The sequence below is a fragment of the Ursus americanus genome, chromosome 17, assembly GCF_024610735.1.
Source record: "Ursus americanus isolate L20-20 chromosome 17, mUrsAme1.1.p, whole genome shotgun sequence".
Classification (NCBI taxonomy): Eukaryota; Metazoa; Chordata; class Mammalia; order Carnivora; family Ursidae; genus Ursus; species Ursus americanus.
The window spans coordinates 57,439,412-57,465,498 of record NC_142143.1 but is presented as its reverse complement, the minus strand read 5'-3'; the positions used below and the strand labels follow the sequence as shown (position 1 = coordinate 57,465,498).

Below are 26,087 nucleotides of genomic sequence, written 5' to 3'. Positions count from 1 at the left end.
ATATATGAGTCTGTATTAATAAACTACAAACCTTGAATCTGAGGAACAGAACATAAAAATAATAGTTCAATAAGCTATGTAAAGAAAAGTAGTCCAGAAAGCTAGCAGAAGCACATTTTTAAACTTTCGTTTGATTGTCAATAATCTGATGTGGAAGTGATTGCATCGTGCTTCATTTCTCTGGACTCTGCTTTACCTTGGTCTTCAGAGTGTGGTTTATAGAAAATATCCCTCTGAAGTTTCATTTCCACTCCAGTTACAGGACCAGTTTTAAAGTAGATAGAAAAATGTCACAGGGATTTCACAGTCCCCTGAGATTAGGGCAGTCATCATGGTATCTCTGGTCCTCAGTGTAGAGAAGGAGATCCATAAATGTTAATAAAGAAAAGAAAATATGTATACAATTTTTATTTCCCCACCTGTCAGGACAGCATATCAGCAAATCATTCTCATACCCTATCATAATATAATACCACCAGTGGCTTAGTTGTATTATTTTGCATGCTTTGTAACACTTGCTCCCTTCAAATAATTTCTTAATCTCCCCAACATCCTGGAAAAGCCACTACTGTGTGGGTGAACTGGGAGCAGTATTACAGAGTTACCATGAAATTTCTTGAGTCCCATATTCCTCTAGAATTTCTTCTTTGCTGTTCTTTTATAATTGGCTGAAATATTCTAGTCTCTGTCCCTCCCTTGTATCAGTTTGACCAGCCTCTGTTTTTGTTTCCTTCCTGAATTCCTGTTTCAACATCCATCTATTGTCTCGCATCCCACCCATCCGAAGCCTTCCCAGAATATTGACAAGTGGGATGTCCTGATGTCCTTCCCAGAGGCTTCCATGATGCCTACTGGAATTCTGTAGTTTACACATAGATATTTGTGCTTCCAAATGCCTTCTAAGGCCATTTGCCATCTCCGTTAATAACATAAAATCTGGATCCTTCAAGATGGGCAGACATAAGGGAATGCCACCTGGGTAAGGAGTTGACGACTTCTTTGCTGTATTTCCATCCCTTGGGAATGCCACTAATCATTGCTGCCCCTGGCATTGCTCCTCAGCACTCTGGCCCAAGGATAGACTCGGCCTGTGCTAATTTCCCCAAAGAACAGTTATAATCAAGCATTAGTACTTAACGAGGGTTAACTATGACACGGAGAATAGATCAACCTGGTTATTAGGTGTGGATATTCTTAAAAACTAAAAAATCACCATCCTTATAAATTTCCCTACAAAACTGCCTCTCCATGTTGCTTGTTGAGTACTTTCCAGGAAGCTGTTGAGTACTTTCTCATTTCTCACGTTTCCTACCTGTTCATGTACCTTCCTAGCAATGGTGGCAATACTGTTCTAAGAAGTGTCAGAGCTGGACTTTGACCCAGGTCAAACTGGATTAAAATTAAAGTGTTTCCAGGAAATCTGTAATTTTAGGATTTTGGGCAATTGTTTTTCTTTAGTCAATTCTAATAATCGCAAATTAATCAAAATGTTAGCTTTTTGAATATTTCCTAGCCAGAAACAGTATGTCTGGGGCATCTGGATTTCTTTAATAAATGACTAGAATGAAATCTCTTCATGAGACACCATTTATTTTGTAATATGATTTTTTTAATGTGTTGCTCTAAGATATTCCCCACAAAATACCTTAAGTGTTGTTTCCCTCTGTACTTAGGGAAGGCATCATTTCTTTCCATTGAGGAGAGTTGCCATAGTGTGACAGGAGTTACAGATGCATCAGAGGAAAAGGCTGTTGACCTAGGTTTATGGAATAAAGGGTGTCAGCAAATAAATACTGCATACTCATGCAGAGATTGCTTTCCTGGGCTAAGACATAAAGATTTCCTAAGAGCCACACATATTTTCATGTTGGCCAGTATACTGACCCCCAGTTAATATCACTGGATGGTATACCGTTACATATCATAGAAATATATAATCTTGTGTCCTCAATTCAGAAGAAATGTCTGAAATGAGATTTTAAATAACTTCACATCATTGGATGATTACTATAAGAGAAAAAGCATCAGCACAAATAAATTATCTTAAATGCTGAAGTTTTAGGCCATAACTATTTTACTTTTTATTATTTTACCTGCTGTCAAGGATAATTTTAAATTATGGAGGGTCGTTATTTATTATTTTCCCCTTTATTTATGTTTTTAAAAGATTTATTTATTTATTTGAGAAAGAGAGAGTGAGTGAGCAGGTGGGGGGTGTGGTAGAGGGAAAGAGAGAGAGGGAATTCTTTTTTTTTTAAGATTTTATTTATTTATTCAACAGAGATAGAGACAGCCAGCGAGAGAGGGAACACAAGCAGGGGGAGTGGGAGAGGAAGAAGCAGGCTCACAGCGGAGGAGCCTGATGTGGGGCTCGATCCCATAACGCCGGGATCACGCCCTGAGCTGAAGGCAGACGCTTAACCGCTGTGCCACCCAGGCGCCCCTCTTTTTTTTTTTAATGATTTTTTATTATATTATGTTAGTCACCTTACAGTACATCCCCGGTTTCCAATGGAGAGAGGGTATTCTTAAGCAGGCTCCCCACTGAGCACGGAGCCCTACTCAGGATTGATCCCAGGACCCTAAGATCATGCCCTAAGCCAAAATCCAGAGTCAGATGCCTAATCGACTGAGCCACCCAGGTGTCCCATTATTTTCCCCTTTAAGGATAATAACATTACTTGTTCGAATCCTCCATAATAAAATGAGCAGATATTCATTTAATATTCATCTACAACCAATAGAAAAGTGTAAGAAAGGAAGATCTCTTACAATGATATCACATACGGTCCATCATTATTAATATCTTGTATTTATCTACAACCTATTTGTACATACATAGTTATATAATGCAGTTATTTATATTTTGTAAAAATAATATTATATTGAAAATAACATTTGATGCTTTTCTCACTTAACCTCATTTTATCCATTCAATTATTTTCAGAGCACTTATGATGTATTTTCCTCATGTTATTAAATAGTCTTCAAAATACAATTTTACTTGCTTGTCATGCCTCAACATGTAAGGAAGAAAATTATAAAATTGATAGCTCTTTTTTAAAAACTCCATATGGCCTTTATTAGAAAGACTCAACTTTATACAAAGGGGGTGAAAATAGACTTGGAACCCAATGGATGGTGTGTAAACTTTCTTTAGTATGAAACCTTTGCATAGAAACTTTTCTGTTTTCCTGGATCACCACTCAGCATTTCATTGAACTCTAATGGTATTCCTTACCTTTTCCTTTCCATCTCCTTTCTCCCTCTCTATTAACCTGGATCCTCCCCATTAATTCTTTTTTTTAAATTTTTATTCAAATTCAATTTAGTTAACATGTAGTGTATTATTAGTTTCAGGGGTAGAATTTAGTGATTTGATTCCTCAGTTGCATATAACACCCAGTGCTCATTACATCAAGTGCCTTCCTTAATGCCCACCAACCAATTACGCCATCCCCCCCACCTCCCCCCCCAGCAACCCTCAGTTTGTTTCTTTTTTTTTTTTTTTAAAGATTTTACTTATTTGTCAGAGAGAGAGAGAGAAACCACAAGCTGGGGGAGTGGCAGGCAGAGGAGAAGCAGGCTCTCCCCTGTGCAAGGCGCCTGATGCAGGACTTGATCCCAGGACCCTGGGCTCGTGACCTGAGCTGAAGGCAGATGCTTAACTCACTGAGCCACCCAGGCATCCCTGTCAGTTTGTTTCCTATAGTTAAGAGTCTTTTATGTTTGCCTCCCTCTCTGTATCTCACTTTATTTTCCTTCCCTTTCCTTATGCTCATCTGTTTTGTTTCTTAAATTCCACATGAGTGAACATTAAAGTTGCTTCTATTTGTTGTATAATAATGTTTTAGTGGCCATTCTGTATATAAATCGCTTTGCCCTCATCAGATTAATTTCACATTTAAGAACTGGCCAAAAAAAAATTGAATACAGGGCTTCCCATACTTATTCCCAAACTAGTCCTTTGGAAAATGTGTCCCTGTGTATACTCCCACCATTTGTAAGTGAAAACCTGTTTCCCAAAACCTTGGAGATTTGGGCACTATTATTTTGCATATTGTTTTTAATATTTTTTCCCAGCAAGATAATCCTAACTGGTAATTGTTTCATTGATATTTTTTTCTTTTTCTTGTCTTTTCTTTTTTCTTTTCTTTTCTTTTCTTTTCTTTTCTTTCTTTCTTTCTTTCTTTCTTTCTCTTTCTTTCTCTCGATTTATTTATTTACTTTTTAGAGAGGGAGAGAGAGAGTGGGAGTGTGAGTGGGGTTGGGGGGTAGAGGGAAAGTGAGAGAGAATCTCAAGCACACTCCCTACTGAGTGCGCAGCCCTACGGGGGTGGGTGGGGGCTCAGTCTCACAATCCTGAGATCATGACCTGAGCAGAAACCAAGATTCAGACACTTAACCAACTGAGCCACACAGGCACCCCTCATTGGTATTTTTCTTATAAGTGAGGTACACTTTATTCCAAATAGTCATTTTGGTACAAAATCATCACCATTACATTCCCCTAATCTTATAATGTTTTAAATTAATAACAAAAAAGTACTTATTTTACACTTTTGTGTGGTATTTGACTGAACATACCAGTTAAAAAAAAAAAAAGAACATCAGAGGCTCCAAATCCTGCAATGCAGTTTAACCTAATTAATGTGATATTAATTATTATGAATTCTTTTTAGGACTGAGGCAGCCCAAGAGATGGGCTGGAAATGTTCGAGGGTAAGTTAAATAACCATTTAGCAGGATGTTTTAGATGTGTGGTTGCATCTCTGAAGTTATTTCTAGCCCTCATATTCTAAGAGTCTATGAAAAAGGGAGAAATAATTTTTGACATCCTTTTTTTGTTGGCCTTTCTCATGGTAGCACAGCAGTGACTATACTCTCCAGTTGTGTGTGTAGTTGGTCTTATCCTTAATTCTGATCTTTTCCAAGGGCACTGCTTTAAGAATCAGGTTCAGATTCACTATTATGTTATATAGAACAAAACGGCAGCTCAGTGATTACTTTTCACATCCTCTCTGAAAAGGAAAGTACATTTTGTACTGAGAATTTTTAGCAGCAATATCTAAACTCACTGCCTTTATCTAGGAACAGCTTTTATATACCTACCATGATTCCAGTTCTTGAACATTTAGGCACAAAAATGACAAATAGTTCATACTTACTTTCTGGTGGTTCCCCATCATTTTTTGGGAAATTTAATCCAAAGTTCTTTCTTGGGTCTGAAAATCACGGGTGCTAGTGGCTATAATTTTGAATTAACTTTGCTGTACTTTGAAACTGCACATGTTCTTCTGGGTAGGAGTGCCTGCAAATGCAAGGTAATATGCAGGGGTATAGAGAATAGCATCCTTTGCTCTGATTATCACCAAGTCTAAAATGGATCTGATGAGAGTTCCTATCTCTACTCAAGCTACCAAATAATGTTTTCCTGAATTCTGTGACTGAAAGAATGGGCAAACATGGCAAGTAAATGCTAGCAACTCTCCTTGGCTGTGGAAGTGAAGATGGTCTGACCTCTCTGTGCAAAGAAATGGGTTGCTCTATACATTTTCCTTAATAGAAATAGCATGTGCTTTATTGGTTTTACCGGCTCAAGTGCACAGGGAACAATTAAGTAAACAGTGAAAATATCCTTGGAGACTGTATTTGAACCACTAGTGAATCAACAGGGAATTTAACTTTGGTAAACAAATGAAACAAAGCAGAGAAAAGCAAAGAAAAAAATTTAGCCAACACCTGTGGGACAATGTCCACAGAGGTAAGAAATGCAATCATACTATTATGATTATGATATCAGTGGCAGGAAAAAAAGTCTGGTGATAAAATGGCAATCTGATTCTCACCGTGTTCTTTTTATAATGTTGAAATGCTGGGGGTCCTCTGATGATTTCTGTTGTAGGGCATACTCATATGATCTACTCAAGTTAGGCTTCCCCATCTGTCTGGTTATTTGTTCGTAAAGGCTTTATTTTAATGATTAGGAGATTGAGTTAATCACGTAGCTCACCCTTGGGTCCTGTTAGGGTAGACCTAATAATCATTCACAGATTCATTAGTCACTGCTATTTCATAAGTCCACTATTGCTATTTCATGCTCAAATCATGCAGGGAACTTGCTAAACCCAAAGATGTCACTCTGCTTATCGAGAATGCAGGATCTGGGTGTGTTGTGCTCAGTACCCACCATTCTATAATAAGTCCAGAGATCACCACCACTCTTCTGCCATGCTCAGCAGTGCCAGCTTTTCATAAAGCCCAGTAGCTGAGAACTGAGAAATCGGAGCTGAAGTCAGGAATCAGCACGTGCATGTAACTGACTTGGGGGCTCTTGCCCCTAACGTGAGAACTACCCTGCAGGATATGCTGTATTCCTCTGAGAGGAATGTGTATTCTGCTGCTGTTGGGTACAATAGTCTATAGATGTCTGATAGGTCCATTTGGTGTAATATATGGTTCAAGTCCAATGTTTCCTTGCTGATTATCTATCTGGAAGATCTCTCCATTGCAGAAAGGAGGGCATTAAAGTCGGCATTAAAGTCGACTATGATTATTGCATTACTCTCTGTTTTTCACTTCAGATCTGTTCGTATTTACTTAATATATTTAGGTGCTGTAATGTTGTGTGCATATATATTTGCAATTGTTATATCTTCCTGATGGATTGACCCATTTGTAATTATAAATTGACCTCTTGCTACTGTTTTTGGCTTGAAGACTATTATGTCTAAGTATAGCTATCTCTGCTTTTTTTTGGTTTCTACTTGCATGGACTATCTTTTTCCAGTCCGTCACTTTGAGCACATATGTGTCCTTAAAGCTGAGTGAATCTTGGGTAGGCAGCATACATTTGGGTTTTTTTTTTTTTAAACCACCCAGTCACTTCATATCTTTTGATTGGTGAATTAAAACCATTTATATTCAGGGTAATTGTGGACATGTAAGGATTTACTATTGCCATCTTATTAATTACTTTCTAGTTGTTTTGTATTTCTATTGTTTCTTTTTCTTTCTGTTTCTGCCCGCCTTTGTAAATTGTTGGTTTTCCAGGCTGTTAGGCTCTGTGTCCTTTTTCTTTATCTTTAGTGAATCCACTCTAGGTCTTTGCTTTGCCGTTAAAACAAGGCTTACAAAGAACATCCTATAGATTCAAAAGTCCATTTTAAGCTGATAGCAATTTAACTTCAATTGCATACAAAATATCCATCCTTTTACTCTTCCCTGTTTTATATTTTTGATATTGCCGTTTACCTCTTTTCATATTGTATATTTTTAACAGTTTATAGTAGCTATAGTTATTTTTAATACTCTTTTCCTTTAACCGTTCTTTATGAGTTGACTTCAGATGGGGTGTTTTCTCATTGATCCTGTTAATCTGGAGTGCTCTCTAACCTAGTGTTTACAGCTGCAACATAATTCTTGCTCCCTATTGTGGCAAAATTCTTGAGCTTTTATATCTTTTTTCATTCTTAAAACTACCTGGCTGGCTGCTAGAAATCTCTCTTTTGCTTTCCAGAGGGTGGTGCTATCACTTGTGTCTGGTTTCTCCCTCGCTCACAGACCCTAGTCTGTTTTAGATAGCACCAGCTTTACTGGACTCTCTCTCACTGCTGCACTCAGAAGCATACACAGAGAGCTGGTTGCAGAGTGCCAGGAGGTGTGATTTTAGCACTTGGGGGTGTTAGAAGTGTCCATAGGGCCAGCGGGGAGATCCTTGGGTGAAATTCTCTTAGAGGCTTGAAGGTGGGCCTCCTTCTGAAGCCTCGGTGCAGTCAGCAAGAACCATTTCTTTAATACCCTTTGATATTTGTATACACTTGTTTCATGACCTCCTTCCTCCCACCAATCATAAAGGTCCCACCTCAGTTCTTTTGGATTTTTCCAGCAGCATCCTATATGGTTGGGGGAACTAGGAACTGAGTCACTTTCCCCCTTCCCCGTCCCCCTCCCCGTTCCCACATGAGAGTGGTTGCTGGCCTGATCAGTTCTGCACTGTGTGCTGCTGGAGGGAGGGGCGGTACTGGCAAAGTTCTCTTTCCCTGTCTTCTGTGTCCAAACTTGTATTTGTTTTTCTTTGTGCCAGTGGTGTGGTGGAATCTCCCCTTAGGAGGAGTGGAGTTTTACATATTTTATCTTGTCCATGGGTATTTGCTTGAGTCAGCACCTTCCAGGTTTTCCCTGACTGTGGCTGAGAGGGATTGGGGCAGGTTCTTTGGCTTCACTGGTTCTGCTGCTCATATTGCGGTCTCTCTGCCTGTTACTGGATGAAGAGGTGGGTGAGATTTCTTCTGGGTCTGTTGGCCTGCGTTGCTGGATCCCACAACTCCTACAGAGGCACTTGCATTCATGGATGGTGTCTTATTAGTTGTTAGAAAAAGAAGGACAAAAAGTAGTGACATATTATGGCACCACGATGCGACATCACTCCACATACCTTCAATTATAAGATGAATAAGCTCCCAGATCTTACGTACAGCACGGGATTGTAGTTGATAATGCTGTGTTGTATTGTACAGTGTTCATATTGTGTTGAAATTTGCTAAGAAGGTAGACCTTAAGCATCCTAACCACACACAGACCAAAAAAAAAGGTAACCATGTGAGGTGATGAATGTGTGCATTAACCTTATTGTAGTAATCATTTCACATACTACACATATATCAGATCATCACTCTGTACACTTTAAATATACACAGTTTTGTCAATTGTACTTCAATAAAGCTGAAAAAAAAGGATAACAAGGAAATACTGATTGATAGGAATGTCTTTCACTGGGATACCTGGGTGGCTCAGTTGGCTAGGTGCCTGCCTTCGGCTCAGGTCATGATCTCAGGGTCCTGGGATCAATCCCGTGTAGGGCTCTCTACTCAGCGGGCAGTCTGCTTCTTCCTCTCACTCTCCCTCGGTGAGCTCTCGTGCTCTCTTGGTTAAATACATAAATAAACTCTTAAAAAAATTTGTATGGAGAAGCAAAATGATAATATGAAATACTTCTTTAGTTAATTATTAATAAAGAAAGAAAGAAAGAATATTAATGAAAGGAATGATTCCACAGTCAGGCATATATGCAATGAGTTATCAGGAAGAGTAAATATCAGATTATCATTTAACTAACCACTCAGAAGATAGGATCACAATTAGGCACTGGTCATAAGTAGAAAATTTATTCTACAAAGTAATTGACTTTTGCAAAAAAATTTTTAATTCAAGTTTTAATAATTTTTTAAATTGAAGTTTTTTAAGGATTGAAAATATTTGAGATAATTGGAATTTAAAGTGCTGGAAATAGTGACTAAATAATATAACTAAGTATAATCGAGTAAAGAATGATCACAATGCTGAAAATTTAGAATAGGTAACTTTTCTGAATGCAAAGAAAGAGAGTAGAGAAATAAATAAAAGTTGTGCCGTAACAAATGGATCAATTACTCCTAATATCCATACAGTGTGCTATACAAGGAAAGAATGGTTGGAAAGAGAAATTAGATGAAATTATAGAAAAAAATTTTCTTTGTGGTCGATAAGATTTTAATCACTGCGTGTGAATCAAGATAAAAAAATAGAAATGAATTGAATACACAGTAATACACTTAAGAATAGTGTAAATAAATAGAAAAATCCTAAACACTTCCCGAGAATAATTATCTCTCAATGTACAAATATATAAAAACAGACACTTCATTGGAAGTGTTAGATACAAGATAAAATTGCCCCAGGAAAATTATTTCTAATAGAGATATATACATCTGGGAAAGGAATCATTCAAGTGTGATTCAAAATCAATACAATTTAAGAAATTAAAGGACTCAAAAAGTTTAGCTTTTATTGTAACTGAAAAATTAGTAAATGGTATATAAGAAAAAGAAAAATGCTTTAATCCCAGACAGGAAAGTATCTGTAGGGTAAGAGGCGTAGGATAATGAAAGAGACGAGTAACACTTATTCTTAAATCTGAAGTGCTATTGAAAATAAAATGAAAAATAATAGCCATCTCAAAATAAAACTCTAGACAATAGTATCCTATAAATTGTCCAAAACAAGAGGAAGAGGGAAAAAATCAGTCAGAGTGACATGCCCTAATGGGAACAAGGATCTAGATATCAACAATTCCTAGATAACTCAATAAAAAACCAAAATTACATGTGTGTGCTAAAGTATTATGGATACTGCACAACAATAAAAATGTACTTAAAACTACTGAACTGTACTCTTAAAGTAGTTGAGATGGTAAATTCTGTTATGTATATTTTACTAAAATTATAAAAAATAAAATAAGGAAGTATAAACAAAACAAAAACAAAAATATTGAGGGTAACCACAAATAACACAAAAACAGGTAAGTTTCTGAGAAGTCAAACAAAATGAGCAATTTGAAAGAAAACTATTGAAGTTACTATAGCAATATTAAAATCTGTTATTAAACAAATTTGAAAAATAGAACAGCATGGCTCATTTTAAAAGTATAGAGTATGAAGAATAGATATGAAAAATATGCAAGAACTATTCAGATAAATATAATTTTTTTCCTGAAATATATCATGAGTTTCTATGTCAAAAAAAATAGCATGACATACAAATGGCTAACAGACACATGAAAAAATGTTCAAAATCATCAGCCATCAGGGAAATTCAAATCAAACCACACTGAGATACCACCTTATGCCAGTTAGAATGGCAAAAATTGACAAGGCAAGAAACAACAATTGTTGGAGAGGATGTGGAGAAAGGGGATCCCTCCTACATTGTTGGTGGGAATACAAGTTGGTACAGCCACTCTGGAAAACCGTGTGGAGGTCCCTTAAAAAGTTAAAAATTGAGCTACCCTATAACCCAGCCATTGCACTACTGGGTGTTTACCCCAAAGATACAGATGTAGTGAAGAGAAGGGCCATATGCACCCCAATGTTCATAGCAGCTCTGTCCACAATAGCTAAATCGTGGAAGGAGCCGAGATCCCTTCAACAGATGACTGGATTAAGGAGATGTGGTCCATATATACAATGGAATATTACTCAGCTATCAGAAAGAACGAGTTCTCAACATTTGCTGCAACATGGATGGCACTGGAGGAGATAATGCTAAGTGAAATAAGTCAAGCAGAGAAAGACAATTATCATATGGTTTCTCTCATCTATGGAACATAAGAACTAGGAAGATCGGTAGGAGAAGGAAGGGAAGAATGAAGGGGGGGTAAACAGAAGGGGGAATGAACCATGAGAGACTGTGGACTCTGGGAAACAAACTGAGGGCTTCAGAGGGGAGGGGGATGGGGGAATGGGATAGACTGGTGATGGGTAGTAAGGAGGGCACGTATTGCATGGTGTACTGGGTGTTATACACAACTAATGAATCATCTAACTTTACATCAAAAACCAGGGATGTACTGTATGGTGACTAACATAATATAGTAAAAAAACATTTAAAAAATCCTATTTCCAACTTTTTTTTACATCATCTATTAAGCATAGAGTGTAACAAAACACATTGAAGGGTCATAATGTGGCTTGTCATAATTTGGGAAGACTTCTTTAAACATCTAAGCAGAAGACAGGAACGAGTCACTAAAGACCAGGCATACGACAAAATCAGCAAGCAAATGGAATAATTGGGAGGGGAAAGCCATAGATGATTAGAGGACAATTTTTCCAGACAGGTAGTTCATGTAAGATGACCACCACATACCTGTCTCTCACTACAGTGTATTTTTAGAGTCACTTTTCATAGCTCTATCCAACCAACCAGACAAACAAAACTTCCACTTGTTAGAGTCAGGGAAACACCAAATTAAGTGAAAGTGCTGGCAATGTCAATAGAATTTCAAGATAGGCCTAGGTGTGCCTGGGTGGCTCAGTTGGGTCATAATCGGACTCTTGATTTAGGTTCGGGTCAGGATCGCAGTATTGTAACATCAAGCCCTGTGGGGCTCTGTGCTCAGCAGGGAGTCTGCTTGAGATTCTTTCTCTCCCTCTGCCCATCCCCCCCCAAAATAAGTGAATGAATAAAATCTTAAAAAAAAAGAAATTTCAAGATAGGGCTAAACTAAGAAACAATAAAGTTTGATATCAGTTGTTAATACCAGGCAATAAATGTTGGGTTTAGTTTTAGTACTGCAAACAAGAAGTAAGGCAAGGATCAATAGAGATGCAGAAGATGGGGCAAACCATTTATAACAAATTCATTTAGAAGGAATGTAAAATTGCCAGGGGCATATGTTTAACATTCAAAGAGATCATATCAAAAATGCACATTTTGAAATATCAAATTTTACATGCTAAATTGAAGTCATGGGATTTAATAAGAACCCAGGAAAAACACATAGAGAAGCAGAGAAGAGGATTTAAGGATGAAGTGTGAGAAATACCAGTGGAATAAAAGTGAGTAGGGGAAGAGGTAATTATAAAGGAGAAAACAGAAGGGCAAAACAAAAACCAGGAGTGTGGATTTTGTGCAAACAATGTGTCAAGAAAAAAGAAAGAAGTGATTGACAGTGCCAGATGCAACAAAAAGTGCAAATAAAATTATACTTCACTGATACTTAAAGAAACAACAGGTAAACTTGCCAAGAATAGTTTCAGTGGAGTGGTGGGTTCAGAAGCCATATCGTAAGCAGTTGAGTAGGTTGGAAGTGAGGAATTAGAGAAAATTATTAGAAGCTAAGGATAGAAGTCAGATTGGTGAATGCACTTAATACTTAGAGAGCTGATGATAACATCAGTGACTTGATAAGGTTGTCTAAATGTGTCGGTCAGACAAATATCAGACTGGATTACAAAACATTAAGGATGATATTCTTTGGTTGTGTATAGAACGTTTTCTCACTTATTAGTGAATTTGGTGTGTATTAACATGCTTGCTGTTCTGCACCAAAGTGGGCAGTCAGTACAAGTCAGATAAAGGCAACAACAATTTGAGAAATTCATGGGAAGGATGTAGGGAAGGATTTTTCATATGGAAAAGGTCTTTTGTAGATTAATTATAGATTTGGTCATGGCAGTGGAATAGTGACTCTACTGCTTTGGTAGATGGTTATAGAAACACCTTGTGCCATAACCACTCCTCATGTGCCTCCAGTTTATCCAGGAAAAAAAGCTTCAAGCAGATAATGAAACAGTAAAATTTCAGCTAGTGATAGGGAAATATTCTTAGAAAAAAAAGGATACCCTAAAGTTTATTATTTCATTGCCCCCAAGAGTGGAAGTGTGCTATGAATAAATCTGTTCCAAAGTGTAAAGGAAAAGGATAGTGTACACTTAAAAATCATAGAATATTATGTTTTACTTGAACTATATTATTTAAAGAATCCCTAAAAAAAATTATTTTTTTCTCAAATACAGTCAGACCACTTAGAAGAGTAAAAAGTCAATTTGGTGATATTTGCATTTATTTTTAGTGAGTTAAGTTAGAATAGAAAGCATCAGAGAGCAAGGTGGATAAGTATTTTTTTGGAAAGTTTTTGTTTCACTGATGTGCAAGCGTGTATTTGTGTGTGTGTGTTTTGTGTGTGTGCATGTACATTAGACTGCAATATAAAATGTGTATCTTGCCGTATATCGTGGTCAAAATATTTGAAAGCTAAGTTTCAAACCTACCAGATGACATGTCAGCAGAGCTGAAAGCATGAATTATTTAAGAATATTCATTATCAAGGAAAACAAAATATATGTTAAATACATTGCTTAACTTTTCTAAACAAATCCGGTGTAACACATTTTTTCCACCTTCTTCTCAGATCTTGAGTCCCTTAGGTTTACATGCAGATTGGGCGGAAGTCAGGACCCAGGAATGAGAAACCATACGTCACTAACCAGTTTCATTCTTCTGGGACTGACAGATGACCCTCAACGACAGATTCTGATTTTTATATTTCTACTTATCACCTACATGTTGGGTGTAACTGGAAACCTGACCATCATCATTCTCATATTAATGGATTCTCACCTTAAAACTGCAATGTACTTTTTTCTCCAAAAATTTTCCTCCTTAGCAATCTCACTCACTTCTGCCTGCATTCCTAGATCCTTGTACAGTGTGGCAACAGGTGATAGGACTATTACCTGTAATGCTTGTGCATGCCAACTGGTTTTTACATATCTTTTCGGAGCAACAGAATTTTTTCTCCTTGCCGCCATGTCCTTTGATCGATACACGGCCATCTGCAAACCCCTGCATTACATGACCATCATGAACCACAGGATCTGCAAAAGGCCAATCTTCTGCTGTTGGATGACTACTTTGTTGGTCATACTCCCACCACTTAGCTTGGGACTGGACCTGGAATTCTGTGACTCTAATGCCATTGACCACTTTGCCTGTGATGCTAATCCTATCCTGAAGATCTCATGCTCAGATACATGGTTCATTGAGCAGATGGTTCTTGTCTGCTGTGTTAATCTTCATTAGGACTCTTGTGTGTGTGATTTTGTCCTACCTATATATCATCGAACGATTCTAAGATTCCCCTCTGCCCAGCAAAGGACTAAAGTTTTCCTACCTGTTCTTCCCACGATTGTAGTTTCTATCACCGATGGCAGCTGTATCTTTGTCTATATCAAACCTTCGGCAAAAGATGAAATGGCTATTAATAAGGGAGTATTTATGCTTACTACTTCCATTTCCCCCATGTTAAATCCATTTATTTATACTCTGAGGAACAAACAAGTGAAACAAGGCTTTAATGACTTAGTCAAAAGATTTACATTGCTCTCAAAGAAATAGGGGAATGTTGAAGTCAGGATCCCGAAGCACGTTTTCTTCACTTTTTATCCTATTTTGTCTTGATCTAGATTTGGGTTTCCATTCAGTACTGTCACTGATCAAGTCACCTTTTGCATCTCCTTATAAGCCAGCCTCTTTGAGAATGATAACCTTTACTAAGAAAAAAATGAGAATAGTTGTTTTAGGAAATCTAAGAGTGACCTCTCAACCTTCCCTTACCAATGCTGAAATTTATCATAAAATATTGGTGCAATAGTGCACATCATTCCTCCAGAAAAAAACCTACTCAAGAAGAGAAATAATGTTAAAAAGAATCAATACTTTTTCTGAGTGTAACAGCAAAAAAAAAAATTCAAAAACTCAAAATATATTTTAAAACAAGGAATAAAATTTCAAAAGAGCATTTACAGATGAAGCTTTAAAACCACAAGATTCACATATTTTATTGAATGAATCCAATCCAATATCAAAGTTATGTAAAAATTGCCAAAAGGGATATGAATTAAATTAAGATGAAAGAAGAAATGTATTGGTACCTCCCATTAAAGAATTAAAAGCCTGCATTGAAATTACATAAAACAGATTGATACTGATGTACTAAATGAAATGTTAAAATCTTGAACGTAGGGTACTTAAATTAAGCAAACAGATGGCAGCAGGTGCTAGGGAACTATTGGGCTAGAAGAACGTTAAGTAAATGACCAGCAAGCCAGATATACTAGGAATAGAGAAAAGAGAAACAGAATGTAATATGAATATTAATATCAATGAAATGATTTGCTTTTAAAAACGAAATCTTTAGACATTTCAAGAGTCCAAAATATGCATCTAATGATAACTCTCAAAGAACTATCAGCGTTTAATTACTCGTTCAATTCTTCACCAACTTCCACTTGTACAGTCCAACATATTAAAACTTCTTTGATCCTTGTTCTTTTACTTCAGACCATTGCTCATATTGTGGCGTTTGTAAGCAGGAATTCCCTCCACCTTCCCGCCCCGCCTTTTTCAACTACCCAATCCCCGGAGTCTTCCAATTGAAATGCCATTTCCACAAGGAATCTTGCTTACTTTGTCTTACTGTTCCACCACCACCACTACACCAAGCCTGGTCAGTCCTACCGATTAGACTCCTATCACCACCTAGCTCCTGCACTCAGAACTCACCAAACTACAATGTCATATTTACTTGTCTTTATTCTACTCTAAATGGTAAATGCCTCGGAGAATGTCTGTCTGTACAAGAAATTCTAGAATGGTTTATGCCTGGCATCTAGACAAATATTAGTTAACATAACAGATAATCTCCCAATATGGTGATTTGGTACTTCTGACAATGCAAAGACAGAATTTTTATGTGAAGATAAAAAATACAAACATAGGGGCACTTGGGTGGCTCAGTCGTTAAGCGTCTGCCTTCGGCTCAGGGTGTGATCCTGGCTTCTGGGATTGAGCCCCGCATCAGGCTCCTCTGCTGAGAGCCTGCTTCTCCCTCTCCCACTCCCCCTGCTTGTGTTCCCTCTCTCGCTGGCTGTCTCTCTGTCAAAATAAATAAATAAAATCTTTAAAAAAATACAAACGTAGCATTTAACATGAATCTGTGAACAAAGGATGAAAGAAAGGCATGGCTATCCTGTTAAAATGTTTACTTTTAAATTTCTGAATGAAATAGAATGAAAGCCAAAATTTATTGACAATTTATAATACTGATAAACCTGAAAATATCCCTACATGTTATATTTATAGTTATAATTTATACTGGAGAATTGTAGACGAATCAAAGTTAGAGAAATGAATTATTGCTAACAAGTGATAGAACTAGGATTCAAAGCTAGTTTTATTGATTTTTGAAAGACCCTTTTTGTTCAAGTAAACTTGAACAAACCTTCTCCAGAGGCAGCAAGATGATTTGAAGGGACATCCCAAGAAATAGCTTCTAGTACTAAAACGGAGAAAGGTATACATCATAGATAATGTACAAGGATAAAAGTAACATGTAATGCATTTTGTATATATACACACATACCTTATTAATACTGTTAATAATAAATGATATTAATTATTATAATTGGATAATATACTATAAAAACTATAAGATTAAATTAAAAAATCAAATTACCAATATATAGGCATAAAGAGCAAGTGAGAATAGAAAAAGAAGTAATAGCAAGAGCAGAGGGAAAAAGGAAAAATGGCCTTGTAATCTGGGTCTTCAGCTTCACTGAGGAAAGCCTGGTTCTGGGCATTTTTCTTGGTGGTAATCATCTGTTCCACGACAGAGCCTCCTACTGTGAGTCCGTGAAGAGACTCAAGGGCCCTGCATGGATATCTCAAGATTTTAGAGTGCTTAAGAGAGAGATTCTCTAAGTTCAGTCCCCAAAGTGGACCAAAAATGTTTGGCGGCTTTCCAAATTTCAACCAGGCAGAAGTATTTGAGCAGCTATCCTCACCCTATAGTTATGGTTTTACTTCAAATTTCTAAAATATTTATCTTCTCTGATTTTTCTGTAAGAACTTATGCTACTAATTCATCAGCTTAAATCTAGGAGGTATATATGCTTCAGTTAAGATTTAATCTTTGCTTTTTTCTCCATGTGGAAGTTTCTTTAGCCTACCTACACCACTAAGATGGGGGGAATAGAGTTTAACGTCTGATTATCAAGTGCTCAGTGATCTCAATTTATATAACTGTTATCACACCATGATTTCTGACTTCTTTAACCAGAGGTGAAAAATCATTTTCTATACAAGTCTGTTTTATCCTCTGGGCTCACAGCTTGGTGACATATGTAAATGGTATCCATGACACTGGTTTTCCAAACCATATTATTTAACCACACATTTCCTCAATATGTGTTCCAAACAAATTGAGAAATAGGCACGGCAGTCAGATGAGTGTAAATATTTGCGTCATTCATGATAAAGGTAGATTGAAGAATAAGGCTAAGATGAGTTTCCTTAAACTGGCTTGATATACCTGCCAAATTAGAACCTGACCTTTCTGAAATCACTAGGTGAGGACATGCTACCCTCCTGAGCTAACTCAGTGGCAAATGCAGAAACAGGGCAGCATGTTTGCCTTACGGGTAGCCAGTCATGAACAATGATTTTTTTTTTTTTTTGGAGATTACTTTTCAACTTTATTGAGGTATAATTAACATATAAAATTATAAAATATTTAAAATGTACATTGTGATTATATTATATACAAGTACATCATAAGAGGCATGTATATATAATATATATTATATTATATATATTTTTCTCATCTAGTTAATTGAAACACCTATCACTTCACATATTTATCTTGTGTGTGTGTGAGAACATTTAAATTCAACTCTCTGAACAAAATTCAATTATAAAGTGTTATCAACTATAGTCATCATGTTATACAATAGATTCTCAGACCTATTCATCTTATAGCTGAATGTTTGTACATTTTTACCAATCTCTCCTTAATCCCCTCACCTCCCAGCCCCCCACAACCACTTTCTACTCTGTTTCTAAGTGGGTTTGACTTTCTTTTGGATTCCACATCTAAGTGATACAATGCAGTATTTGTCTTTATCTATCTGGCTTATTTTACTTACCATAATGCTCTCAAGGTCTGTTCACGTTGTCACAGATGGCATGATTTTTATCCCAATCTCAACAAGCAGATAAATTTTGTAGAAAATGATCCAGTAATCTAGGTACTCAAGCCATTCTCAAATGGGAATTGAGACAAAAGGAGATGAGATGCAATAATTGACAGGTTCCATAATTATTAACATTTAGAAGTATTTTTCTCTATCACCCCCACACTCTTATATGTTTTTTTTTAAAGATTTTATTTATTTATTTGACAGAGAGAGCAAGAGAGCACATGCAGCAGGAACGGCAGAGGGAGAGGGAGAAGCAGGCTCCCCAGCAAGCAGGGAGCCCACTGTGGGGCTCGATCCCAGGATCTTGGGATCATGACCTGAGTCAAAGGCAGATACTTAACCATCTGAGCCACCCAGGCACCCCCACTCTTTTATGTTTTGAGCAGCATTGCATCTTATACCGTTTCACCTATAAATTCATTGCATTTTACCCACAAGTTTATCAGTAAGTATATCTAACTGCAAATAAAATTTTCTTTTACCTACCGTCATGCCAATATCAGCATCAATAAAATATAATAGATTTTCATATTCCATATGTATTCACATTTCACCTTTTCACATAAAGATGTCTTGTTTTGTGTGTTTGTTTTCACAGTTAAGATGTTGGAATCAAAATCCAAACAAAATCCACACATTGTATTTGGTTGTTATGTTACAACTTTTTAAAATTCCCTTACAGTCCTTTCATTTTTACCCCTTGCATTGATGGAGAAATGACATCATTCGTAGTGTACAATGTCCTTGATGACTCAAATGATTGCTTCCTGATGGTATCACTTAACTTGTTTTTATTTCACCCAATTACTTCTTATATGCTAATTGTATTTAATTATTGATTAGATTTAGATTCACATTTTTAGGAAAAAGTTGATAGGTGAGGCTGTATGCTTTCTATTGCATTACGTTATGAGCCTTATAGTCTGCTTGACCTACTCTTAGTAATACTTAGATTGATCAGTGTGTCGGTATTGTCAGTCTAATATCTCTATTATAAATACCACCATCCATATTTCACAAATGATTTTTAGCACATACTAATGCATTGTCTAGATCCATTATTACAGTAAGATGTCCAAACCATTGTACCCTTCAGTAACTCAGCGGTAGAGTGGAGGACTGTAGGTTTAAAGAGGTCCAAACCATCGTTTTCTTTTGTATTTTTGTGAATCCACAACTTTTTTGATAAGCTATTTGATTACCTGAAGTACAGGCAGACCGGATAAACATTTGGTTCCTCCCCTCCTTCATCAATGTTTTGGGGTAGTAATTTGATGTTCTAGCAACTTCCACTGATGATCAATTTCCTTTTGTAATGTATACATACATGGGTTTTTATTTGATATGTTTCAATACATTACATTCATTATTATATTTTTATGGTCAGATTTTTCCATTTTAGGCTTGTAGGTATGATCCAAATTGGTTCCTGTGTCCTTATGATTTTTTCGCTTCCTTTCCTTCTGGCACAAAAAAAAATGTTCCAGGCTTAGTTCATATGATTCCTACCCCTAAGCTGGAAACAACTCTTTCTCCAAGAAGTCCTAGTTCCTTTCAGTGGGAAATAGTATCTAGAAACTACACAGTGCTACCAGAATTGCTTACAATCTAACATGAATAATTGGCCCCAATTAGGGTGAAAGAATTTACATCATTTAATTCAACAGGTTTAGTTTCTGTCTTAAAATGCTCAGAGAATGGACTCTATCTTCATAGTTCTATCTATTAATAAGTGGCTCAGTATAATGGATATATTTGCAAAACTTAGTAGCTGCTGTATTTTCTGTAATTAAGAATATGCTCATTATTATTATTAAATAACTATATAAGGCTCAGACTGCCTTAGGCGTAAGTATTCTACTTCTATACAGTGTTTATATCACATTTTTATATGCAGAATTAATTATTTGACTGCAAATACAGGTGATCTTGGAATCAATCCTTGATCATAAATACTTCTTCATATCTTGCATTGTAATACTATCCCCACTCTTACTGTATGTGGAAATGTTCATTTGACTAACATTCAGATCTATTTGCTATAAAATGCACATTTGTCTTCTTTCTTTTAAACATATGGTGACTCAGGTCATCATATATGCTTTCATTTTTGTTCTACTAACAGAGCTAAATTTGTTAATAGCCTTGGATAGCTAGTTTTTAATCAAATTATGTCTTCATCTCTAGAAAAACATGAATATAAGTTTTTCCTCTATTCTCATGATGATTTTAGTAATCAATCTTGAAATAATTTTAGAAAGTAACTAAGTATTTTAGCTATTTCTTTACAGAGCAGCTAGGTATAAATACACTAAAATTTAGAGCTTTAATTTTCATAGGCATTCTACAATATGTCAAATTTGTAAACTCTCGGGAGAAATATTTTGCACCTTATCTTTATTACTGACTAAATATCGGGTTATAGTATGGAATGTATTTTCAAACCCAGATCATCATATATACTTTCATTTTTGTTCTACTAACAGAGCTAAATTTGTTAACCTCACATAATAAGTTTCCAAGAGAGTAGGATCTAAGAAATATTTTTCCCTACTCTCAAATACTCTTACAGACCAATTCAAAATTACAAAGAACTATATAGGAGATTATACTATAAAGGACAAAATAGAAATTAAAATGCAAGTATTAATATGTTTTGTATAAGCCAACTCTCAACTAGATTTTAAAGGAAATATAATGATCTTTTGCAGAGACTCTGAATTTGACCTCTGACATTCATTTAATTTTTCCTTCAATAAGTTATAAACATTGGTCTTTATCTTAGGGAATTGGCATTAATGTTTTCAAATTTTCATTCTCACATTTCCTTCATTCAAAGTATAGTGATGCTTGACATTAAAATCAACTTGGTTAACAAGAAGAAAAATTTCCTACTGACTCCACTGACTTCGGAGAATTTATCCTGTATTGCTATTATTACCAGTAACATCACCAAAGGCTCAATTAGCTGGAATAGAATATTAAAATGCAATTTAGCATTATATGGGAAAATGATTATTGCATTCAAATAAGAAATGTTTTAGATAAAGAACATAGATTTATTTAATCAGGAAAATCCTGTGGAAGAGTTAGAATATACTTTAAGCTTTGAAGTAAGGCAATGAAATAATTTCTCACATAGCAATTCATTTCAGTGGCATAGGTAGACATTATCTCTTTCAGGAATTTAAAATTTTAGAATTTTAATTAAAAACTTTTTAATTAAAAATTTTCATTTGGGATTATGTAGAATTTGATTATTATTATTGATTATTATTCTTTTATCTTATTCATGACATATATAAGGATCAAAATTTATTGTTACTGAAAGAAAAGTATTTTGTAAAATAAATTATAAATTATACTTTGACTTACTTTATAATTTCTGCAATCTGCCCACACATTAAAAAATGACACGAAATAGAATATTCTTCATAACATAACGCTATTATCACTGAGCTATTTTCTTGACTAAATGGTTGATTTTGTAATCTCTTTCAAACATTCATTTTTGTTCTAAAAATATGATTCTGACTACAAACATTCTATTTACATGCCAAGTTCCACAGGCATCTAACATGTACAGGCATCTAACTCATACAGAACCTCATTGAAAACATTTGTTTCATACAATATGATCTGTGAAAAATATCACATTTAAAATTCTGCATTTCTGAAATCAAGAAAGGAACAGATTTGTGGATAGAATTCCTAGCCAGAAATAATTGCATTGAAGGAGTCCCCAAGTGGGCTGAAATTGCTAACTTGAAAATATGCACAAAGTAAGAGAAAGTAAACCAAGGTTAACAGAGCAACATTTTTTGGGCACCTGGGGGGCTCAGTTAAGTGTCTGACTCTTGATTTTGGCTCAGGTTATGATTTCAGGGTCCTGGGCTGGAGCCCTGTGTTGGGCTCTGCCGTCAGCGGGAGTCTGCTTGAGATTCTCTCTCTCCCTCTCCCTCTGCCCCTTCCCCCCTGCTTTCTCTCTCTTTCAAATAAATAAATAAATCTTTAAAAAAATAAAAGGGCAACATGTTAATTCATTTTCTCCCTTTGTACTTTTTAGAACTTTCTCATTTGTTTGAAGCAAATAAAACTTTCTGGACCATGTCCTTAAAGGCCTGTTTCACTTGCTGGTTCCTTAGTGTATAAATAAAGGGATTCAATAAGGGGGCAACTGAGGTATTGAGCACAGCTACTCCTTTGCTTAAAGTCACTCTGTCATTTGCTGATGGTTTTATGTACATGAAGATGCAGCTACCATAAGAGATGGAAACTACAATCATGTGGGAAGAACAGGTAGAAAAGGCTTTAGTCCTTTGCTGAGCAGAAGGGAATTTGAGAATTGTCTTGATAATGTAGCCATAGGAGAGAATCACTAACATCAATGTGACCATTAGTGTCACCACAGCCAAGAAAAAGGACATTAGCTCTAGAAAATGTGTATCTGAACAAGAGATCTGCAGGATGGGAGAAGAATCACAAATAAAATGATCAATGACATTGGAAGCACAGAATTCCAGCTTGAGTCCCAAGATGATTGGAGGAAAGGTGATCAGGAATCCAGTTACCCAAGAGCTGAGTACAAGTTGGTAGCAAACTTTGTTGCTCATGACGGTGGTATAGTGCAGAGGTTTACACAGAGCCACGTAACGGTCATAGGACATAGCAGCCAGAAGGTAAAATTCAGTTACTCCCAGAAAGATAAAAAAAAATAACTGAGTCATACAACTCATATAGGAAATAGTTCTGTCCTTTGTCACAAGGCTCACCAGGAACCGTGGAATACAAACAGTTGTGAATGAAATTTCTAAAAAGGAGAAATTCCTTAGGAAGAAATACATGGGTGTCTTCAGGTGGAAATCCAGCAGAGTGAGAATGATGATGGTTAAGTTTCCTGTCACACTCAACAAGTAGGTAAAAAATAGAAAGAGGAAAATTACAACGTGCAATTCAGGGTCATCTGTCAGACCCAAAAGAATGAACTCTGTCTTCATTGAATGGTTCCTCATTTCTCTCTTGTGGGTTTTAACAAAGCTAGATAAAAAGAGTTTAAAAAATCGTCAAGATTCGCTAGTAGAGTCAATAAAAAGGAAAAAGGAGAGAGAGAAGCTAACATTCATTGATCACCAGCAACGTACCATGCACTGTATTTGGAGATTTACATAAATGTTCTTACTAATATCTCCAACAACCTTCTTTGAGCAGAGTATGACAATCCTCATTTCTTAGAGAAGGAAACTGAGGCTCAGATTAGAGTCTGTCTATGGTGTATATCTAAATGTTGGGCTTTCTAAAGTTGGAAAATCTTTAACGAAGATAAAAGCCCAACACACAACCCAGACAATTCATTTGAATACCTTGGGTAAGATCTAGGCATTTATATTTCTACAACGTTTACAGGTTCATAGCCAACTTGGGAAGTATTGTGTTAGTAATTCAATAGGGAACTGAATCCTGAGTCATTTAAATACTACACCTTTGTTCTTTTCAATTTTATCATACTGAATATCCATTACAGGCTTTAGTACATGAATTGATTTCAGAATATTCATTAATTCACTTAAATTCTATGGAAATTGTGTGGAAGAGGGCACACAATTTTTGTTAGAAAGGTCACATGACATGTTTAAGACTCATTTACAGTATATTGTATTGCTTCATGAATGGCAGCAGTAAGAACATAATTCAAAATCTATGCCAATTGGGTGTGAAATCAGAAAATTGCAGATGGGCCTGAAAAGCATAGAAGACAGTCACAGCATCTTCGAGTTAAAAGAGATTTTATAGATCATTTGTCCAGTCTTGACATAAAACTGAAATCCTCTCTTCAAAAGTAAGGAAGGGATCTACTTATTCAGGTTTTACTTTTAAGACTGCGATTATGATTATGATAGCTTTTAAGTGTAAGAAAAACTTTAGATCGTAAATAAATATAAACAAAGGGAGAAATAGTCCTGTAAATTAAAAAACGTACAAACTCTTGCAACCACAGTTTAGATAGCAGTTTTCAACACCCTTTAACATTTTAGAAATTAGCTATATTGTTTGTACGATCTATACTGAGAGTTGTCTTCCTCCTCCTCCTTCTTCAGAATGTTTTGTAGATCCTTTGCATTATTTCCTTATGGGGTTTCCCCTTAACATGATCCCTAAGGGACAAAACCAAAATACAAATAAGCAAAAACAAAGTGCATTTCTTTTCTTTAGAATTATCTTTATCTGTGAAACTTTGGACTGCTGGTAATGACTTTCTTTCTTAATATGGTCAACTATTCAGCTGTCTTTTAAAATTACCATATCCCTAAAATTTTCTCCCATTTTGTTTATTACTTTTTTGCAGTTCTCATGTCAAAATTTATGCCTGCCCAGAAAAATTATGTATTGCTTCTTTAATAGTTTTCTTCTAGTTTGATTTAAAAAAATAAAATTTGACCTAGTCCAGAGAGTTGTCTGAATATCACAGTGATTTCCTGAATCAAGTGAGAAAGTATTTAAATTAGTTCATGGTATCTTCTGTCTAAAGCTGCTTTGTGTTTATTGGCTGATAAATGGAAATAATGTATTCCTTTTCACAACTATTGTCTTGTAATCACCGTCTTCATAATTACTATTTTTTATATTAATAAATGGAAAAATAGCTAAGAAGGTATAATCAGACAAAAATAAGTTGATAACTAAAATGTGGCAAAATAATGATCATAGAGTGAAGATTTCTCTTTCTAGAGATCATTTCATTAGTCTTTTTTTCTCAATTTATGCATTGCTATCTTAAGCTTAAATAATTAATAAAAAAAGCAATGGACAGATTTAGGTGCATTTTGTAAATAGGTACCATTTATACATTTTGTATTTCTATACTAAAAAAGATGAAAACTGATTAACCAAAAAGAAAAAAAATCAAGCTACATATACATATCTGCCTTTGATTTCCACAAAATTACCTTAATTTACAATTAAAAATAAAAGATCCCAACTCTAAAACGTTTACCTTAATTCCTGTGTTTTCTCATATTTTCTTCTAGGATGTGAAAAGGCAAAAAAAAAAAAAAAAAAAAACCAAAACCAAAATAAAACTAGTAATGGATTATGAATGTACTCAAAGCCTAGACAATATTATTTCAGTAAGAAATTGAAAGAAAAATAACTTTTAAGTTGCAACTTAATGCAAAAAGATGGAATATATGCTGTGCTTTTGTAAATTTTCTACGTCCACCTCACCCTTGTATGTAAGTTTGAAGTTAGACCAGTTGTGGACTTGGGTAATACTATATTTAATTTTATTTTAGATAAGATAAATTCTTAGGCTTTACTGTGAATATGTCCGAATTATATAATATCTATTATTAATGCAAGTGAAATTCATTTCTATATTCTTTACATTTGGAAGTGGAAAAAATCCTGGAAGATCTGATAAAAGTGTTATTATATCCACCAGGTAGGGGGATGGTTCATTGTTAATTTTACATGCTAAAAATGTGAGTGTTCTTATATCATTTAATTAATAACATACCCAAGGGATTCTATTGAGAAGGGAAAAGAAACAAAACAATACAAAGAAAACATTCCCCTGGGATTAATGATCAGAAGACACTGATACATGATAAAACTAACTTGTATAGCACATTGCAATAGAATGTGAAGGGTCAATATACCTAAGGAGAACTGAGGTTAAAAGAAATCTGTGACAAAGTAAATGAGCAATTAATGGGTCATGATCACATT

General features: G+C 35.6%; 1 protein-coding gene and 1 pseudogene across 1 annotated transcript; one reads left to right on the top strand and one right to left on the bottom strand.

The window, feature by feature from the left end:
• Nucleotides 1–13,785: 13,785 nt before the first annotated feature.
• LOC148108713 (olfactory receptor 6C2-like) lies at nucleotides 13,786–14,718 on the top strand (annotated as a pseudogene).
• A 7,717-nt stretch (nucleotides 14,719–22,435) lies between these two features.
• On the bottom strand, nucleotides 22,436–25,719 carry LOC148108712 (olfactory receptor 6C6-like). The gene is made up of 2 exons (XM_087869121.1): nucleotides 25,704–25,719; nucleotides 22,436–23,361 (listed from the first exon to the last, which is right to left on the bottom strand). The coding sequence occupies exon 2, from the start codon at nucleotides 23,357–23,359 to the stop codon at nucleotides 22,436–22,438; it is 924 nt and encodes a 307-aa protein (XP_087725247.1). The 5' UTR covers nucleotides 23,360–23,361; nucleotides 25,704–25,719.
• Nucleotides 25,720–26,087: the final 368 nt, after the last annotated feature.